This window comes from Myotis nattereri (assembly GCF_964212035.1).
Source record: "Myotis nattereri genome assembly, chromosome: 1".
In the NCBI taxonomy this organism is placed as follows: domain Eukaryota; kingdom Metazoa; phylum Chordata; class Mammalia; order Chiroptera; family Vespertilionidae; genus Myotis; species Myotis nattereri.
In genome coordinates, this window is record NC_138075.1 from 116010377 (window position 1) to 116031549 (window position 21173).

A 21173-nucleotide genomic window follows, 5' to 3' on the forward strand; every position below is an offset into this window, starting at 1 on the left:
TTTCAAAACTTTCCAGAAAAGCAAATTAAAATTCCCTTTGAACTCCAGGAGTCTTTTTAAAATGAAAATTGTCACTGACAATTACAATTAAAATAGAATGGTAGCCAATACTGTAAAGACTCTAAGAAGAGCCACTGTAAATCTTTTTCAGCTTCACATGTGTCACCAGAATTGGGAATTAATTAGCAGAACAAAGTCTTCAGAGACAGTCTTAGAACTGTGAGGAGTGGAAAGGGCAAATAGTAGAGAAAGGAAGGGAGCAGAGGAAAGAAATAGCCGGAGAGAATAAAGCATTGAAAGAAAAAAAAGGGAGAAATAAGTGGTGCAGTATGTTCTAAGTATGGTCTTAAATTCCCCTAAGTCTATGAAAACATTCATAATATATATGGTGAGTGCATGATACCGTATGCAGATAATATTTTATTGAGTTGTACATGTGAAATCTGATTTCATTAACCAATGTCACACCCCAATAAATTAAATTTTAAAAAGACTGGACATTCTGCAATTTAAAATTACTTACCACAACCCACTATCAATATCATAGGTCCAAATTTCATCATTAGGCAAATATACTTCATTGTCTTCAATAGACTAAAAACATAGAATGCATGAATTATGCTTTTTAAATACACAGTAACAATACAATAGTTCCTCAGGATGGGAAAACTGCAATTAAAATATTGTGAAACACAAAATCATAAACAGACTCAAACATTTTTAATATAAATTGAGTTAGATCAAAAGAGAAAAGGACAATACATTTTCTAAGAGAAAATTGGCAAACAAAGGTTTAAAATACAAAGTACATGAATTTCAAGAAAAAGACCAAGGACAATTAAACCTTAAAAAGGGATTTCAAGAAAGGGAAAACAGCAAAATAATAATATTCAGAGTAGAACTTCCAGGAAGAAAATAAATATCAAACAGAGCAATATGTTGTGTGTGAAGGGAAGGAATTAAGGGAGGACATTTTTATAAGGTGCAATTAAGAGCACTGTAAAGAAAAAGAAGGAAATCTTACCATTTTTGACAGCAGGGATGAACCTAGAGGGTACTGTGCTAAGTTAAATAAGTCAGACAGAGAAGGACAAATACCATGATTCACTTATATGTAGAATCTAAAGAACAAAATAAATGAACAAACAAAATTGAAAAAGACTCATAGATACAATGAAGAGACTAATGGTTTCCAGAGGGGGTTGTTGGGAGATTGGGTGAAAACATTGAAGGGATTAAGAAGTACACATTGGTAGTTACAAAACAGTCATGGGGATGTAAAGTAGAACACAGAGAATACAGTCAGGAATATTGTAATAACTGTGTACGGTGCCTGGTGGGTACTGGAAATAACGGACGCGGGACCCTTTTAAAGTATATGATTATCTCATCACTATGCTGTACAACTGAAACTAACACAAAATAATACTGAATATAACTAATTGAAAAATAAAATTTTAAAAAGGTAACTATATCAGATGCCTTGATTCACTGAACTTATTTTTGAGTGCCTACTATGTGCGAGGCATAGTGCTCGGTGTCTATTAAATAGAGAATCTACGGCTCAATATACATTTAACTAGTCCAAATGATAACTCTGAATAATCTCTAAAGAAGCTGTTAATATAAACAGAAGAGTGCATTCTGACATTTGTGATGAAAAGAAAAATAAGAATAGAGTAACAATCATTTCTATTAAGTAAAAAACTTTGGGGTTGAAACAAAGTCTTACATAAATCTGTCATTTCTTAGAATAATTCAAAAATAACCAAATATAAGATAGCAGTTTAATAATTTCTAATACTGCATGATGCATAAATTATTAGCATGCTAAGTAGATTTAGGTAAATTCTCATTGCTATGTTAGATTTTAAAAATAGTATCTTACCTACCAGCTATCTCCTCTCTCTCTCTCTCTCTCTCTCACACACACACACACACACACACACACACACACAAAGCAGAAAATCATTTTATTAATTCCAAGGCAACTTCCACTTATGTCTGAATGAGGAAGTGATATTTAATGGCTAAGTAAACAAATAATTTGAAAAAGGGGAGTTAGTTGTATGATTCTAAAGTTTAATAGTGTCAGGCTCCAGTATCTTTGTGTGTATACCTATATAACCAAAATATTACAAAAATGGATTCTGTCACGACTCTGTTTAAGTCACTTTAATACTTCCCCAGTGCTCTCAAGATAGACTAAAAATCTTGAGTCTGTTCTATTTGGTACCTGCTGTCCATCCAGTTCATCTTGTCTTTCATTCATTATGCTCTAGTCTTCTGTCAATTCCTGAACCTCTGCAAATTCCTGCTGCAATAGGGCTTCAATTATGCTCTTCTCTCTTCTTGGAATGCTTCCAGGCATTTTTCTGGCTAACTAACTCATTCTTTGAAAACAGCTTAAATGTCCCTTCTCTATTATCCCAGAATAAGGTTGAAGGATTAAGTGACCTATTAAATGCTCTCATACAGTCTTGTACTTGCCCTTCAAAGTCCTTTATTTAGATCATACCCACCCCCCACCACCACCATTAACCTATAAGTTTCATGAGTGCATGGACCATGTTTACGTTGTTATAATTTAGTGTCTAGAGCAGTGGTTCTCAACCTTCCTAATGCCGTGACCCTTTAATACAGTTCCTCATGTTGTGGTGACCCCCAACAATAAAATTATTTTTGTTGCTACTTCATAACTATAATTTTGCTACTGTTATGAATCGTAATGTAAATATCTAATATGCAGGATGTATTTTCATTGTTACAAATTGAACATAATTAAAGCACAGTGATTAATCACAAAAACAATATGTAATTATAATGTTTTCTGACGGTCTTAGGCAACCCCTGTGAAAGGGTCGTTCGATCCCCCAAAGGGGTTGCAACCCACAGGTTGAGAACCGCTGGTCTAGAGCCTAGCACAGTGGCTGACACATAAAAAGCAAATGGAATATTTGTTGATTAAGTGAATGGGTAAGGTGAATACTACCTATTAAACTGATTGCACAGTCACCTCAGCCTGATTAAAAAGAAAAGTCCATTTTTTTTAAAGGGGGTGGTACAAAAGCACAAATGAAATTCAGAATTGAAAAATTTGGACCTAGTTCCTTCTCACTTTTTCAGAAATTTCGCTACAAAATTCTTCTTGTGGAGAAAAGGGATTCCTTGTGCACTGTTGGTGGAAATGCAGACTGGTGCAGCCACTGTGGAAAATAGTGTGGAGTTTTCGCTACAAAATTCTTCTTGTGGAGAAAAGGGATTCCTTGTGCACTGTTGGTGGGAATGCAGACTGGTGCAGCCACTGTGGAAAATAGTGTGGAGTTTCCTCAAAATATTAAAAACGGAACTGCCTTTTGACCCGGGGATCATACTTCTGGGAATATATCCTAAGAATCCCAAAATACCAATCAGAAAGAATATATGCACCCCTATGTTCATAGCAGCATTATTTACAATAGCCAAGATTTGGAAACAGCCCAAGTGCTCATCTGTGGAGGAGTGGGGGGAAAGCTGTGGTACATCTACACCATGGGATACTATGTGGTTGTAAAAAAGAATGAACTCTTACCTTTGCCACAGCATGGATGGACCTGGAGATTATTACGCTAAGCAAAATAAGCCAGACAGAGAAAGACAAATATCATATGACCTCACTTATATGTGGAATCCAATGAAAAAAATAAACTGAAAAAATAGAACTAGAGGCATGGATACATGGAAGAGACTGACAGAGGTCAGAGGGGAGGGGATGGGGAGGATGGATGAAAGAATTAGCCAAAGAGCAAAACCCATGGACACAAACTGCCCCGGTGAGGTCGGGACGGCCCTGGTGAGGTTGAATCGACCCCAGTGAGGTCGGCATGGCCCTGGTGAGGTTGAAACGGCCCCTGTGAGGTTGAAGCGGCCCCGGTGAGGTCGAGACGGCCCCGGTGAGGTTGAATCGACCCCAGTGAGGTCGGCATGGCCCTGGTGAGGTTGAAACGGCCCCGGCGAGTTAGGAACGGCCCTGGTGAGATTGAAACGGCCCCAGTGAGGCTGAGACAGCCCCAGTGAGGTTGGGACAGATAATGGGGACCAGTATAGACTGATGAACAGGAGTAGATGCAGAGGCAGAGCAACATTGAAGAGACTGTCAAACTATAGTGGGAAGCCTGGGGAGGGTTGGGGGGGGGATTAATAGATCAACCGAAGGACTTATATGCATGCATATAAGATTAACCAATGGACACAAGACACCGGGGGGGTAGGGGCTGGGGGAATGTCAAGGGGGGGGGGGAGACATATGTAATACTCTTTGTAATACTTTAAGAAATAAAAATTATTTTTAAAAAAACCATGGACACCGACAGCAGTGTGGTAATGGTCTGAGGGAGGGGGTGCAGGGACTGGGTGGAGGTGGGCAAAGAAGAGGCAATGGGGGATATCTGTAATAGTGTCAAAAAAAAACCCAAAATTATGTTCTTTTCTATATCATCAAGTTTTCCTTCTCTACTAGATTATAAACATGCCTTGATATCATTTTCTATATATTAAAAACAAACAAACACCAAATCTCATAACTCTTTCTTCTATTTCTCTGCACCCTTCAAAGAAAAGCTTCCATGGTTAACTATGGTGGATGTTTCCATAGTTTCACCTCGCATTTTCTCATCACTTCAGATTAATCTGGCTTCGGAGCCCATCACTCCACTAAAATTGCTCTTGTCAAGGTTTCACTAAAATAGAGACTTACTTAACTGATTTATCTAGAAATATAGCCCAGAGAGATGGAGTATATGGAAAAGAAGTTAAGAGATATGGAGAAGCCGAAACCGGTTTGGCTCAGTGGATAGAGCGTCAGCCTGCGGACTGAAGGGTCCCAGGTTTGATTCCGGTCAAGGGCATGTACCTCGGTTGCGGGCATATCCCCAGTAGGAGATGTGCAGAAGGCAGCTGATCGATGTTTCTCTCTCATCGGTGTTTCTAGCTCTCTATCTCTCTCCCTTCCTCTCTGTAAAAAATCAATAAAATATATTTTTTTAAAAAAGAGAGACATGGAGAAAAATTAAGTCTAATCAGAATTACATTAGGAAGTAACAGAATGAGGAAGAGGCAATATTTGAAGAGACAAGGCTGAGAGTTTAGCAAATTGTTGAAAGTCATCAATCCTTGAAATACACGAAGTCCTACAAATCCATAACTAGACACATCAGAGTAAAACTACAGATCATCAAAGAAAAAAAATTATTTAAAACTACCAGCGATAAGCCCTGGCTGCTGTGGCTGTTGGTTGGAGCGTTGTTCAGTACACCAGAAGGTGTCGGGTTCCATTCCTGCTCTGGGCACATGCTCAGGTTGCTGATTCAATTCCCAGTCAAGGCACATATAGGAGACAACCAATCGATATTTCTTTCTTTCTTTCTTTCTTTCTTTCTTTCTTTCTTTCTTTCTTTCTTTCTTTCTTTCTTTCTTTCTTTCTTTTCTCTCTCTCTCTCTCTCTCTCTCTCTCTCTCTCTCTCTCTCTCTCTCTCTGTCTCTCTCCCTGCTCCTCCAACCCCAAACAATGAAAAACTTATACTGAGGTGAGGATTTATTTATTAAAAAAATTGCCCTAGCCAATTTGGCTCAGTGTATAGAGCGTCAGCCTGCAGACTGAAGGCTCCCAGGTTATATTCCAATCAAGAGCACATACCTTGGTTGCAGGTTCTCTGGCCCTGGTCAGGGTGTGCGCAGGAGGCAACCAATTGATGCGTCTCTCTCACACTGATGTTTCTCTCTGTCTCTCCCTCTCCCTTCCATTCTCAAAAAAAAAACAACAAAAAAAAAAACAATGGAAAAATATCCTTGGGTGAGGATTAACAAAAACAAACAAACAACAAAAGAATGATTGTTGTAGCTTGCCTTTTAATACTAAAAAAATAAAAACATTCAAATATTCATCAATAGTGGAATGAATAAATAAATTGCAGTAAATTCACATAATAGAGTATTTTACAGGACACACATCAAATGAATGAATTCAGTGATGATTTTCAAAATATTTAATAACTGGCCAGCACAGACACTGACCAACTGGAATGACACCAAATAGAGACAGGTTCAGCCATGCAATTACACACCAGCTAAATACAAGCAATTTGTGAATCCAAAAAAACATATCGTAGAAAAAGAGTTGTCATGAAGTAAAACACATGCTATGATTCCAAAACCAAAAAAAATATTGTTTAGAAATAGATGCAGCCCTGGCCGGTTTGGCTCAGTGGATAGTGTCAGAATGTGAACTGGAGGGTCCCAGGTTCGAATACGGTCCAGGGCACATGCCGGGTTAGTCTCAATCCCCATTAGGGGGCGTGTGGGAGGCGGCTGATCAATGATTCTCTCTCATCATTGATGTGTCTGTCTCTCTCCCCCTCTCCATTTCTCTCTGAAATCAATAAAAATATATATTTTTAAAAGAAATAGATGCATATGTGCTAAAACTATAAAGAGTAATTAACAATAAATCTAAGATAGTGCTACTCTCTTGGGGTGGGAGGAGCACTGTAATAAGTAAAGGATTAACAGGAATCTTCTAAGGTACTGGTTCTAGTCCATTTCTTAATCTGGAAGTTGAACATGTCTACCTTTAAATGGTACTCATTTTACACATTCTTTTGTACATACATTTCAAATATTAAAACTAAGAAGAAAATAAGATCTTAAGAAATGAATATTAAGGAGCTCACAGAATCAGGGAGGTTGGAAAACCAGCCTCTGATCTATGCAAGGAGGAGCAAGGTCTGAAACCGTGCCAAAACACAGGTCTGGTGACCATCACACTGAAGCTTGCAGCACCACCTTTTATGCCTGGGGCCTTGACTATCCTACAAACTCTACTGCTGGGTAAGAATCCTCTTCAGGTCCTGATTTTTATATCTTTACTCCTAAGTCCAAATCTAGCACAGATTCATCTAACAGAGTCCAAGCCACCTGTCCACAACCTAGCTGCAAGTGAGGTTGGGAAAGTGAATATCTGGCACTTAGGTTCTTTTAACTGGGCATCTACTATACCCAATTCTAGACTCTAGGGATACAACAGGGAACAAAATCCCCATCTTTATACAATTTATATCCTATGGGGAAGTAGGAAGTAGTCAGACAACTGAAATAAATACCCTGAGAAAACTCACTCAGTGGGAGATACTACAGAAGGAGGAGGTTCAAATACTGCACGTCTAAAAAGAATAAACATCTTCCATATGACATGGATGGCTTATGTGACCATCTATAAATATATAAAGTGCAACTATTAGGTTAAAGAGAACACACACTTAAGGCTTTTGCTAAACATCGCTTAACTTCTCCTCAAAAAGTTTAGACAAATTTATACTCCCATTATCAGTATATGAGTACTTCATTTCCTCATGCTATTTTCAAAAAATATTTTTAAGTCCTAGCCGGTTTGGCTCAATGGATAGAGTGTCGGCCTGTGGACTAAAGGGTCCCGGGTTCAAGTCCAGTCAAGGGCCCAGGTTGCAGGCTCAATCCCCAGTGTGGGGCTTGCAGGAGGCAGCCAATCAATGATTCTCTTATCATTGATGTTTCTATCTCTCTCTCCCTTCCTTTCTGAAATCAATAAGAGTATATTAAAACAAACAAAATCTTTTTAATATTTGCAAATTGGAGAAAAATAATCTCATTGTTTATTTTCATTGTTTATTGGATTTCTTTGATTCACATTATATTTGTATTTATTCTTTTGTAAATTGTGAATATTGTTTATTTTTTCAATGGAGATATTAATCTTTATTTTCACTGGAACTTTACCTATTATATATGTTGCAAATACTTTCCCCAGTTTGTCATTTGCCTTCTCACTTTAGAGTGAGAGTTACTGCATTAAAAAGTTACTGTTTAAAAAGCACAGTATACATTTTTTTTTAGGTTTGACCTACCAATATTTTTCTTTTATCGTTTTTCCCAATTCAGTTTTTCTTTCCCCAACTCAAGGTTTTTACAAGAGTCACATCTTTCCTTCTGGTTTTGTATAGCTTAATTTTTCTACATTTAACTCACCAATCCTAAAACTCTACTAGCATTTTCCTCCAGCTATTCCTGGACCATTTATTGAATAAGTGGTTGTTTTTCCAGCATTGAAATGCTACCTTTTAAATACAAACTATCTGTATGCTTGGCTGCTCATGTAATTTCTTTTCCATCCCCTCATGCTCTCTCAACTTGCATCAGGACCACTGATTTAATTATTACAGTATTGTGATACATTTTAATAACTGCCACTGCAAGTCTCCCCCTTTTATTCTTTTCAAATATTTCCTGAAATGATCCTTCTTGCCTTTAAGTATATATTCAAAACAGAAATATGTATTTAAGCACATTTATGCAGATGTCTTTTGTAAGGAAAAGTTTATAGCAAAATGTATTAACATCAGTTGTACTGTGGAAATAATTCCGTTCATATGATTAAGACTTAAGAGGAAAGCACATATCATCTGCAATCACGCTAAAACACTGCTTTTCTTCCAAAATTTTGGAAAACTACTCACAATTTTTAAATGTCCCTAGAAGCACACTAAAGTTTGTATGAATTTCAGTAATCTGGAAAGGATATGGAAGAACTAGGAAAAAAGAACTGACACCAACTAAATTTACCACCTACTTTTTTTGGCATTGCCACTCTTACCTTTAGAGGTAGGGGTGTTCTCAGATACAATGTCCTTTAGAATATGTTTGACAACAGCATAACAAGTAACTTAGCCATTCAAAAGTCTTAGGATATAAATAAATCTGAAACACCAATCAGAAAGAATGTATGCACCCCTATGTTCATAGCAGCACAATTTACAATAGCTAAGATCTGAAAACAGCCTGAGTGCCCATCCTATATAATAATCCTATATAATAAAAGGGTAATATGCAAATTGACCAAACGGCAGAACAACTGGTTGCTATGATGCACATTGACCACCTGTGGGCAGACGCTCAACACAGGAGCTGCCCCCTGGTGGTCAATGTGCTCCCATAGGGGGAGCGCTGCTCAGCCAGAAGCCCTGAGCCAGGCTCACGGCTGGCGAGCACAGCGGCGATGTGGCAGCGCTAAGGATGTCCAACTGCCAGTCGGATATCCCCCAAGAGGGCACAGGCCGGTCTGTGAGATGACACCCCCTCTCCAGTGCACAAAATTCGTGCACCAGGCCTCTAGTCAGTAGATAAGTCAATAAAAAAGCTGTGGTACATTTATACCGTGGAATACTATGCAGCAGTAAAAAAGAATCTCTTACCCTTTGAGACAGCATGGAGGCACCTGGACAGTATCATGCTAAGTGAAATAAGTCAGTCAGAGAAAGACAAGTATCCCATGATCTCACCCTTATGTGGAATCTAAGTAACAAAATAAACTGATGAAGGGAGTGGATCCAGAGACATGGAAGCATGGAACACAGTGTGGAATCTTGGAGGGAAAGTGGGGAGAGTGGGTGGGTGGGAGTTAATCAACCAAGGACCTTGTATGCATATATGCATGGCCCATGGACACAGACAATGGGGTGGTGAGGGCCTGGGGCGGGGGGCTGGGGCGGGCTGGAGGGGACCAATGGGGGAAAAAAGGTGACATGTGTAATACTTTCAATAATAAAGAATTACTTTTTTAAAGTTTTAGGATATATGTTTGTCAATTTAAACAAATAGGGAAAATTGTGATTGGAACATAACAATCCGGAATCATCTGATCATTACTCTTAACTACTGACTACTGGTTTGGATTACCTTCAGATTCCAGGGCCTTTCAGCTATCTTCTGTTCAGAAAGATCTGAATAAGACAATTGTTGGAAGAATACTTTTTCTCATGTTGTGTCATGTCTTCTTTTATGCCTCTTACTCTCCCTTTCCTTTCACTTATGCCTTAGACATATTTTAACTGCTGATAATCACAGGCATTTAAAAAGTAGTAGTATCAGTCTAAATCGGTGTAGTACTTTCCAGGTTGGTTCTTACAGCACACTATTCATTGGATCAATAAGTAGTATGAAAAGATTTTTAATTCACTGACTGCCACCTAAAGACTTGGCATCTTACTGATTATACCATTTTCAAGATTAAAATGAGATACAAAAAATTCAGACATTTATGGGCCAAAAAGAAATCTATACTGTCACTAGATAACATATTAAAAACTACTATTTTAAGTGAAAAAATTTTCACTTAACTTTTACAATATTAAGAATCAAAATAGTTGCCCTAGCTGGTATTGCTCAGTGGACAGAGCGTCAGCCTGCAGACTGAATGGTCCCAGGTTCGATTCCAGTCAAGAGCACATGCCTGGGTTGCAAGCTCAATCCCCAGTGGAGGGCATGCAGGAGGCAGCTGATCAATGATTCTCTCTCATCACTGATGTTTCTATCTCTCTTTCCCTCTCACTTCCTCTCTGAAATCAATAAAAATATATTTTAAAAAAAGAATCAAAATAGATGAAAGTTGACACCTCTACATCAAAATATTTCTTTGCATAAAACCATCATTATGTCTAGACTACTTTTTTGTCCAGAACAAATGGCGGAAATATCAGGCATTAATAAAGCACAGTAACCTAATGTATGTTCACTTATCACAGAAAAAAAATAGGCTCTGGAAATCTATTACATCTAGTTGGAATCTGCTCCTGTTGAGGTCAACGGCCATTCAAGTTATTCATTCTCACTGACTCACTGTTCTTATTTTTAAAATAGAGTATTACTTACCTTACAAGATATAGTAAGGATTACATATGATTAGAGATAAGAGAGTTTCTAGCACATACCAGGTATAGTAGGCACTCAAAGGTTACTTCTAATTTTCCTGATACTGCACCAACTTAAAAACAAACACACAAACAAAACAACAAAACCAACTTAAATTGAGAATCATTTCACATCGATAGTATGTACTTTATTTCAGTGGGTGATGCAGTCATGTTACATCTGTCACAGTAGTATCGGGACAGTCAGAAAATGTAGTTTCTACCTCCAAATGGCTAGCCTTTTTTTTTTTTTTTTTATCTATAAACTAAAGGGCTGGTATATATTCTTGAACTATTTCCAGCTATAGAATCTTTGATTCTATAATCCAGTGATTATAGAAACAAAACAAATACAAACTTCCATGACAGTAAGAAATTTTAATAATATTCTCTAGTATATTGTTCCTAATATGAGTGACTCTACCTTGAGATTTGAAAACAAAAATCGTAATTATCCATTTGGCAACAGTGACATTTCCAAGTAAATCTGGAAATGTGTGTACCAAGGGACCCAGCATTCCATTCCTTGGTATGTATGCCGAGCGTACACGCTCTTGGTAAAGAAATGCCACTAAAAATTGCTTCGAACTATTTAAATGATTCGGTGATTTCGATATTTTACGTCCAATTGCGCCGTGGCGAAAAGAAATATTTACAAAATAATACAACACGGCGTCCTCTGCGCACTTTTAAATCTCCGCAAGCATTTAAGGATCATTAATCGCGCGGGCACTGATTCAGTGTCGGGCAAACCGGCGGCCGGGGAGAGCGGGGCGGGGGACGGAGCTGGCGGCGCCGGGAACGGGGACCGGAGGCAATCGGAGCGGGAGCCACCGCGGGCGGCGGCCGGGAGCGCCGACGGCGGAGGGCGGAGAGCGGGGGCGCAGGGCGCGGGCGCGCCGCCCGGACCGCCAACCCCCGCCGCGGGGCCGGGCGTGGGCGGGCGCTCGGCGTCCGCTCGGGCCGCGCCGCCGGGCGGGCTCCCGGCGCGAGTGCGCCCCGTCCCGCCCCTTCCCCTTACCACGTAGCCCCCCCACACGTAGAGGCGGCTGCCGTCCACCACCGCGCAGTGGCCGCTGCGCTCCTCGGCCACGCAGAACAGCTGCGAGTCCTCCATCCGCGCCGGCGCTGGGCCCCGCCGCGCTTCACGCCGCAGCCCGGCCACGGCGGCCTCTCCTCCCGCCCGGCTCCGCCGCGCACGAACGGAACGCGTCGAGGACCGAGATTGGTGGAAGGCGGAAGCAGTGCGACTGCGCGCCCCGCAGCCGGCAGCCGCGCGGGCGGGCGGGCGGGTCTGGGCCGCCGGGGTCGGAGCGGAGCCCCGCCGACTTCCCGGCCCGGGGATCGCGGTGCGGTCGGTGCAGCCAGCTCCCTCGCACTCACCGGCTGCCGCACTTAGGGTCTGTGGGAGGTGATGCGGCGGCCACAGAAAGCAGCATATTAATGCTTTCTATTCAACCTCCAGCGGAGATGGTTATCCACAATAATAGTGTGTGTGTATTTAATAGACTTTTTTTTTTTTTTAAGTTAGGAATTTTCTAAAACATACCAGCAAACTAGGCCTGGAGGTCAGGTTCTGTCCACCACTAATTTTGTAGGGCCCACAAGCTGAGAACTTTTTACTTTTTTTGTTGTTTAGCATCTGTATTTTTTTTTTCTTTTAATCTTTATTGTTGAAAGTATTACATAGGTCCTCACGTTTTACATTTTTAAAGGATTGGAGGAGGCGGAGAATCAAAGGAATGATCATTTATAACTGATGAAAATAAAATGAATTGAAATTTCAGTATCTGTACATAAAGTTTTATTGTCACACAGCCACCCTAATTCACTTAAGTATTGTCCATGGCTGCTTTTAACCGTAACCACAGAGTTAAGTAAGTGGAACCAAGGAGTTGCAACAAAGGCCATGTAGCCCATGCTGCCGAAAATAGTTAGTCTCTAGCCCCCTGCCGAAAAAGTTGGCCAGCCCTTGTTGTAAAATGTTACTGAAGTAAAACTAAGACCAGGAGGGAAGATAATTCTACTAGTGACTGTAAATGCACTTGTCCAAAGCCACTTTTTGAAGAGATTGTGGCTGCCCTCCACTCAGAACAAGTTAATTCATTCACTTATTCAGTATGAACATATGAAGTGCCTGCTTGCTATAGACATGTGAAAGCAGAGTCCTGAGTGGCTTGGGTTCGGGACCTGGAGAAGGGCCGCTCACAAATGAAGAGACTAGACAAGAAATATGAATTTGGAAATTACAGGGGGCCAAGTGGAGAGTCTTTCTCAAGAGGAAAGGCTTCACTGTTGCCCAGGCCCTGCTAGCTTTTTATTCAATTTTAGATACACATCTTGCCCTGAGGCAGGCAATTCTGATAGCAGACAGACTATCTTAAAGATCAGTAAATAAAATAAATAAATAAATAAATAAATAAATAAATAAATAAATAAATAAAAAAGATCAGTAAATATTAGTAAAGATTCACTTTGAGACTATTAGGTCAGGAAGTTACTTGAGCTACCACTGTCTCAACAGAACAATTGGTGCATAGCTTTAGCCCTTACCAAAGCTCAAGGTCCATCAGCCTTCTGGGTTCCTTGTTTGCACTTTCCTGTTAGTGTACACAATGGATAGCTTCCAGCACAGATAGTTGGTGTTGAGGCTCTATTACACTGGAATATTTGTTGACTGAATGAAAAACAAAGAGAATTTTTTTCAACATACAAAATAAATCTATTACCAGATTGTAGATACAAAGTAAGCATTTACATGCAATAAACATTAATATTTCAAGAAAAATGATTTCAAATATATTATATGCAATAAACAATATTTCAAGAAAAAAAGATTTTAAATATAATATTACCAAAACTGTAGTAACATAGTATAATACCATAAAAGTTGTAGGAAGTATTAAACATCTACAAATAACAGGATTGCTTCTATTCTAAAAATGTTTTTCTCTGGCTCTATTTTTGTTCATCAGTTTATGTTACTATATTTCACAAATGAGTGAAATCATGTGATATTTATCTTTCTCCAACTGGCTTATTTCACTTAGCATAATGCTCTCCAGGTCCATCCATGCTGTTGCAAAAGAATTCCTTCTTTTTTATAGCAGCGTAATATTCCGTTGTGTAGATGTACCACTGTTTTTTAATCCATTCATCTGCTGATGGGCACATAGGCTGTTTCCAAAACTTAGCTATGGTGACTTGTTCTGCTATGAACATATGGGTGCATATATCCTTTCTGATTGGTATTTCTGATTTCTTGGGATATATTCCTAGAAGTGGGGTTAATGGGACAAATGGGAGTTCCATTTTTAATTTTTTGAGGAAACTATACTGTTTTCCACAGTGGTTACACAGGTCTGCATTCCCACTAGCAGTGCAAGAGGGTTCTTCTTTCTCCACATCCTCATAAGCATTTGTTGTTTCTTGATTTGTTGATGATAGCCATTCTGACACCTGTGAGATGGTGCCTCGTTGTCGTTTTGATTTGCATCTCTCCCAAGATTAGTGACTTTGAACATGTCTCTTGGCCTTCTGTATGTTCTCTTTGGAAAAGTATCTATTTAGGTCCATTGCCCATTTTTTTATTGGATTGTTTATCTTCCTTTTGTTAAGTTGTATGAGTTCTCTGTAAATTTTGGAGATAACATTGGCAAATATGTTCTCCCATGCAGTGGGCTCTCTTGTTTTGTTGATTGTTTCTTTTGTTGTGCAGAAGCTTTTTATTTTGCTGTGCAGAAGCTTTTTATTTTGATGTAGTCCCATTTGTTTATTTTCTCCTTAGTTTCCATTGCCCTAGGAGCTGTATCAGTAAAGATATTGCTATGACATGTGTCTACTATTTTGCTGCCTACAGAGTCTTCTAAGATTTTTATGGTTTCCCATCTTAAATTTAAGTCCTTTATCCATTTTGGGTTTATTTTTGTGTATGCTGTAAGTTGGTGACCTAGTTTCAATTTTTTTGCATGTATTTGTCCAATTTGCCCAGCACCATTTATTGAAGAGACTTTCTTGACTCCATTGTATGCTCTTGCCTTCTTTGTCAAATATTAATTGAGCATAATGGCTTGGGTCAATGTTTGTGTTCTCTGTTCTGTTCCATTGGTCTGTCTGTTCTTGTGCCAGTACCACGCAGTTTTGACAACAGTGGCTTTGTAATATAGCTTGATATCTGGTATTATGATCCCTCCAATTTTGTTCTTCTTTCTCTCTTTTTTTTCATTCCATATGAATATTTGGATAGTTCTAGATCTGTGAAATATGCCGTTGGTATTTTAATGGGGAGTGCATTGAATCTGTAGATTGCTTTGGGTAGTATGGACATTTTAATGATGTTAATTCTACCAATCCATGAACACGGTGTATTCTTCTATTTGTATATGTCTTCCTCTATCTCGTTTTTCAACATGCTGTAGTTTTCTGAATACAGGTCTTTTATCTCCTTAGTTAAGTTTATTCCTAGATATCTTAATTTATTTATTTTTTTACAATGGTAAATGGGATCGTTTTTTTAGTTTCTCTTTCTGTGAGTTCATTATTGGTGTATAAAAAAGCCATAGATTTCTGGGTATTAATTTTGTATCCTGCTTCATCGCTGAATTATTTTATTAAGTCTAGCAGTTTTTTTATGGAGTCTTTAGGGTTTTCTATGTACAATATCATATTGTCTGCGAATAGGGACAGTTTTACTTCTTCTTTTCCAATCTGGATGCCTTTTATTTCTTCTTCTTGCCTGATCACTATGGCTAGCACTTCCAGTACTATGTTGAACAAGAGTGGTGAGAGTGGGCATCCCTTTCTTTTTCCTATTCTTAGGGGAAATTGTTTTAGTTTTTGCCCATTGAGTATGATGTTGGCTGTAGGTTTGTCATATATGGCCTTTATCTTGTTGAGGTATGATCCTGCTATTCCCACTTTACTAAGAGTTTTTATCAAAAATGGATGTTACATTGTGTCAAATGCTTTCTCTGTATCTATTGTATCTATTGATATGATCATGCGATTTTTGTCTTTCAATTTGTTTATGTGATGTATCCCCCTTATTGATTTTCAAATATTGTACCAGCCTTGCATCCCTGGAATAAATCCCACTTGATCATGGTGTATGATTTTTTTAACATATTGCTGGATGCAATTTGCTAATATTTTATTGAGGGTTTTAGCATCTATATTCATCAGGGATATTGGCCTGTAATTCTCTTTCTTTGTAGTGTCTTTATCTGGTTTTGGAATTAGGTTAATCATGGCCTCATAAAAAGAGTTTGCAAGTGTTCCTTCCTCTTGGATTTTGAAATAGTTTGAGGAGAATAGGTGTTAATTCTTCTTTGGATGTTTGATAAAAACTCCCCTGGGTAGCCCTCTGGACCTGGGCTTTTGTTTGGTGGGAGTTTTTTTTTTTATTACTGCTCCTATTTCATCAGTTGTTATTGGACTATTCAGATTTTCAGATTCTTCCAAAATCAGTTTTGGGAGATTATATTTTTCTAGGAATTTGTCTATTTCATCCACATTGTCCAGCTTGTTGGCATATAGTTGTTCATAGTATTTTCTTACAATCCTTTTTATTTCTGTGGTGTCTGTAATTACTTCTCCACTTTTGTTTCTGATTTTATTTATTTGAGTCCTGTCTCTTTTATTCTTGATGAGTCTGGCTAACAGTTTGTCAATTTTGTTTATCCTTTCAACCAGCTCTTGGTTTCATTGATTTTTTTGTATTGTGCTTTTAGTCTCTATGTTACTTATTTCTGCTCTAATCTTTTTTTTTTTTTAATATATTTTATTGATTTTTTACAGAGAGGAAGGGAGAGAGATAGAGAGTTAGAAACATCGGTGAGAGAGAAACATCGACCAGCCGCCTCCTGCACATCCCCCACCGGGGATGTGCCCGCAACCCAGGCACATGCCCCTGACCGGAATCGAACCTGGGACCCCTCAGTCCGCAGGCCGACGCTCTATCCACTGAGCCAAACCTGTTTCGGCTCTGCTCTAATCTTTATTATTTCCTCCTTTCTACTTACTCTGGGCTTTCCTTATTGTTGTTTTCTCGTTCTTTAAGCTGTAGGGTTAAATAGTTTATTGCTGAGTTTTCTTGTTTTTTGAGGTAGGCCTATTGTACTATGAACTTCCCTCTCAGGACTGCTTTTGCTGTGTCCCAGAGATTTTTGTTTTTAGTGTGTTTACTTTCACTTGTTTCTAGGAAGTTTTTTATTTCTTTCTTGATCTCATTGGTAACCCATTCATTGTTTAATAACATACTATTTAGCCTCCATGTGTTTAAATGTTTTGGGGTATTTTTACTGTAGTTTCTAATTTCATTCCACTGTGGTCTGAGAAGATGCTTAATATGATTTCAATCTTCTTGAACTTGTAGAGACTTGCTTTGTGTCCTAACATGTGGTCTACCTTTGTGAATTATCCATGTGCACTTGAGAAGAACGTATATTCTGCTGCATGGGGTAATATATTCTATAAATGTCAATTATCCATCTGATCCAGTGTGTCCTTTAGAGTCTCTGTTTCCTTGTTAAGTTTTTGTCTGGAAGATCTATCCAGTGAAGTCAGCAGGGTGTTAAAGTCCCCTACTATGACTGTATTGTTGTCTTTCTCTCCGTTAAAGTCCTCTAGAGGTTTTTTAAATATATTTAGGTGCTTCTGTATTGGGTGCATATATGTTTACCAGGGTTATATCCTCTTCTTGGATCGATCCCTTTAGTATTGTGTAGTGACCTTTGTTGTCTCTTGTGATGGCCTTCATTTTAAAATCTATTTTGTTGGATATGAGTATTGCTATTCCAGCTGTTTTTCTTTTCCATTTGCATAAAATTCTTTTTCCATTCCTTTGCTCTCATCCTGTGTATGTCTTTTGTTTTGAGGTAAGTCTCTTGTAGACAGCATATAGTTGGATCGTGTTTTTATATCCATTCAGCTACCCTATGTCTTTTGATGGGAGCATGTAATCTATTTACATTTAGGTTATTATTGATAAGTACTTTTTTATTGCCATTATATTTCTGTATGGCTAGGCTTCTCTCTGTCTTTCTTCTTCTCATTACAGCAATCCCTTTAGCATTTCTTATAATGCTGGCTTGGTGGTGATGAACTCCTTTAGCCTTTTTTTTTTTTTCTGTCTGAAAAGCTCTTCATTAGACCATCTATTTTGAATGACAGCCTTGCTGGATATAGTAATCTTGATTGCAGATCCTTGCTTTCCATTACCTTGAGTTCTTCATGTCATTCCCTTCTAGCCTATAGAGTTTCTGATGAGAAATCAGGTGTCAGCCTTATGGGGACTCCTTTGTAGGTAACAGTTTTCTCTCGCTGCCTGTAAGATTCTCTCTTTGTCTTTAATTTTTGGCATTTTAATTATGATGTGTCTGAGTGTGGGCCTGTTTGGGTTCTTCTTGCTTGGGGTTCTCTGTGCCTCCTGAACTTGTGTGACTTTTTCCTTTACAGGTTAGGGCAGTTTTCTGCCATTATTTCTTCAAACATGTTCTCTATTCCTGCTCCCTTTCTGCCTCTTCTGGCACACCTGCTATTCTAATATTGTTACATTTCACATGGTCCCACACCTCCCTTAAGCTGTCCTCCTATTTTTTTATTGTTTTTTCTTTTTGGTTTTCTAATAGAGTGATATTTTCAACTCTGTCTTCTAATTCACTTCAGCTTCCCCTAATCTGCTGTGTATTCCTTCCAATGTGTTCTTTATTTGTGTTATGTCATTCTTTATCTCACTGTTCTTTTTTCATAGTTACTATGTCTTTTTTTCATGTTGTGGAGCATCTTTACCATTGTTACTCTGAACTCTGTTTCAGATAAATTTCTTATCTCTGCTTCATTTTTCTCTTCTGGAGAATTCTCTAGTTCTTTCATTTGGGGGTTATTTCTTTGTTTCCTCATTTTGGTTGTCTGTTTGGGTTTGTGACTCTGTATTAGGTAAATCCTCTACATCTCTCAGTCTCTAGTGCAGGACAGTGTTAAAGGCTGTTTCTGACTAATTGGATCAGAAAAAGACTCAAAGCCTTCAGAGACCACCTCTATCTACAGACTAATAGGAGTCCAATTTGAATTGCCCCCCAGGCAATCATCCTGAGGTGTGGCGAGAATTTTTTTTTTCAACAGGGTGGGCCAGCCCTAGCTGGTTTGGCTCAGTGGATAGAGTGTTGGCCTGCAGACTGAAGGGTCCCAGGTTCGATTCTAGTCAAGGGCACATGCCTGGGTTGAGGGCTCAATCCCTAGTAGGGGGCATGCAGGAGGCAGCCAATCAATGATTCCCTCTCATCATTGATGTTTTTATCTTTTTCTCCCTCTCCCTTCCTCCCTGAAATCAATAATATATATATTATTATATATATTATACATATTATATATATATCAAATAGTATATATATTATATATATATATATATCAGATATATATATATATTTTTTAAACAGGGTGGGGCAGTTGCTTCTGCCTGGAGGCTAATTGTTACTTTTAATCTCTTAGTGGCCTCAGGACAGGGTGTTTTCCAATAGGGTGTGTCAACTGTCTTCCCCCTCAGGCAAGGCAGATGTCTATGTGGGAAAGATGCCCTCCACTGTGTGAGGGAATGACTCAGCCCAGGAAACTTGGGGTGTCTGCCTTCTGAGCTCTATCTCCTGAGTCCCCAGTCCTGGTTCTGCTCTCACAGCTCCAGTCACTTCGCCCTCCTCTGCCAGAGCACAAGGGGGATGGCTCCACAGGGAATTTTATGCATTGGTCCTTTAAGAGGGTGCCTGAATTTTCAGCTGTCACTCCCTGCAGACAGCACCCCAAAAGCTGCTTTTCATAGCTGGATGTTATGTGTGTACCCTCCTCAGTTTGGTGCTCTCTGCTGGGGAGTTCAGCTTTGGGATTAGACCCCAGAGTTCTCAGTGGCACCCCCCACAGCTGAGATATCTCTCTGGGACTTCAGCTGCTGTCTGTGGGCGCCGGCCAGCCCTTTTGTGCCTCCGCCCCTCCTACCAGTCTCTATGCCGTCTCTACTTTCTGTCCTGGGATATCACGGTTCCCTCCTGCGAGTTTTCCATTGATTATTCAGGAAGTTTTTCTGTATTTTACTTGTAATTCCAGCTTGTTCCTGGGAGTATGTCCGTGCAGCGTCCTCCTACTCTGCCGCCCTCAGATGACTGTAACAAAGGAAATTAAGGCGCATAAGACATAGTTCTACTACAGGGGCTTCAGCGTCCAGTCAGAGGAAAACATGTAAGGAAATTAATGCCATATGGGTTGAGAAGTATAGTAGAAATGTGGACAAAATACAGGAGAAAACAGGAAGGAAAGATGTGATCTATTGGGGAAGGAGGTTCACAAAGGGAGACACTTGAATTTTTCTGACTAACTATAAATAGTTCAGTATGGCTATAGAATGAATGTGGGATGCAGCCAAGGATAAAGTTGGAATAGGCAATCACGAAGCCTTGTTTGTAATGCTAAGTCTGAACTTTAAATGTAAGCAGGGAGTGAATAATGTAACTTGGTTATTAGAACATTTACTTTGGATAGTTGGGCGGTCAGTATTTAAGGCAGCAAGTTAGATACCACATAGCCCTGCTCTGGTGTAAGCACTCAGCTAGGTGCTCAGTAAATGGTAGTAGCAGTGGTAGAAGTCATTGTTATTAATATATGTAACTTTTGTCCCAGGAATCCCTTTCCTACCTGCAGTGGAATTCCAAAGCCCTCACCAAGGTTTTTGTGAATTCTTAGAAGGTTTATAATCTCATAATCCTCTGGATTTAAACTCCTGTGGTTACTGGAATAATTCCATTTACAGATTTAAGGATCTTCTCCCCCAAGAAGCATGCTAGTTCTCTAATGCATCACTCCAGACATGAAACTCAGAGGGTCCCTAACTCAGATTTGGGAGGCAGGGAATGTTCCCAAGAGAAAGTAAAATCTAAACTAAGAAGTAAAGGCTGAGTGGAAGCTGTTTAGGCAAATGGAGGAGAAGAGGGAGAGAAGTGCTCCTGGCAGCTGGAACAGGAGAGAAAGAAATGACCTGTTCACTTTATCCAAATAGAGGAGATTTGGAGTGTTTTAAAAGTAAGGAAGCGGCGCTATAAGAATTATCTTTTTTTTTTTTAAAGAAAACATCAAATTTAATTTAAATTTAAAAAATCAGAAATTATCTGGAAAAAACAATGGAGCAAATCAACTCCTAAAGAAAGAGGGCTGCGTTTTTGTGATCACATTTATTGGAAGGGTTGGAGGAAAATAAAAATGCCACTTAGCTTTAGAATTTGTGAGTTATGTGCAAATAAACTCATTTCAGGAGCAGAAGAATCCTTGGTCATTTCTTAATATCACAATTTACACAGGTTTCTCTTGTGAATATCTTCTACCTTTAAAGACGCAATCATATAAAGTCTCCTAATTTCCACACAAGATATATTCTTTGTT

The 21173-nt window shown here is 39.1% G+C and overlaps 1 protein-coding gene across 1 annotated transcript in view; it reads right to left on the minus strand.

Moving 5' to 3' along the window:
- The window catches only part of KLHDC1 (kelch domain containing 1), a 58077-nt gene extending 46138 nt beyond the window's left edge, over positions 1-11939 (minus strand). The window contains exons 1-2 of the mRNA XM_081086525.1: positions 11776-11939; positions 524-594 (exon numbers count right to left, since the gene is read on the minus strand). Coding sequence (XP_080942651.1) covers positions 524-594; positions 11776-11871 — 167 coding nt within the window. The 5' untranslated portion in view covers positions 11872-11939. The remainder of the gene's footprint in view (positions 1-523; positions 595-11775) is intronic.
- Positions 11940-21173: the final 9234 nt, after the last annotated feature.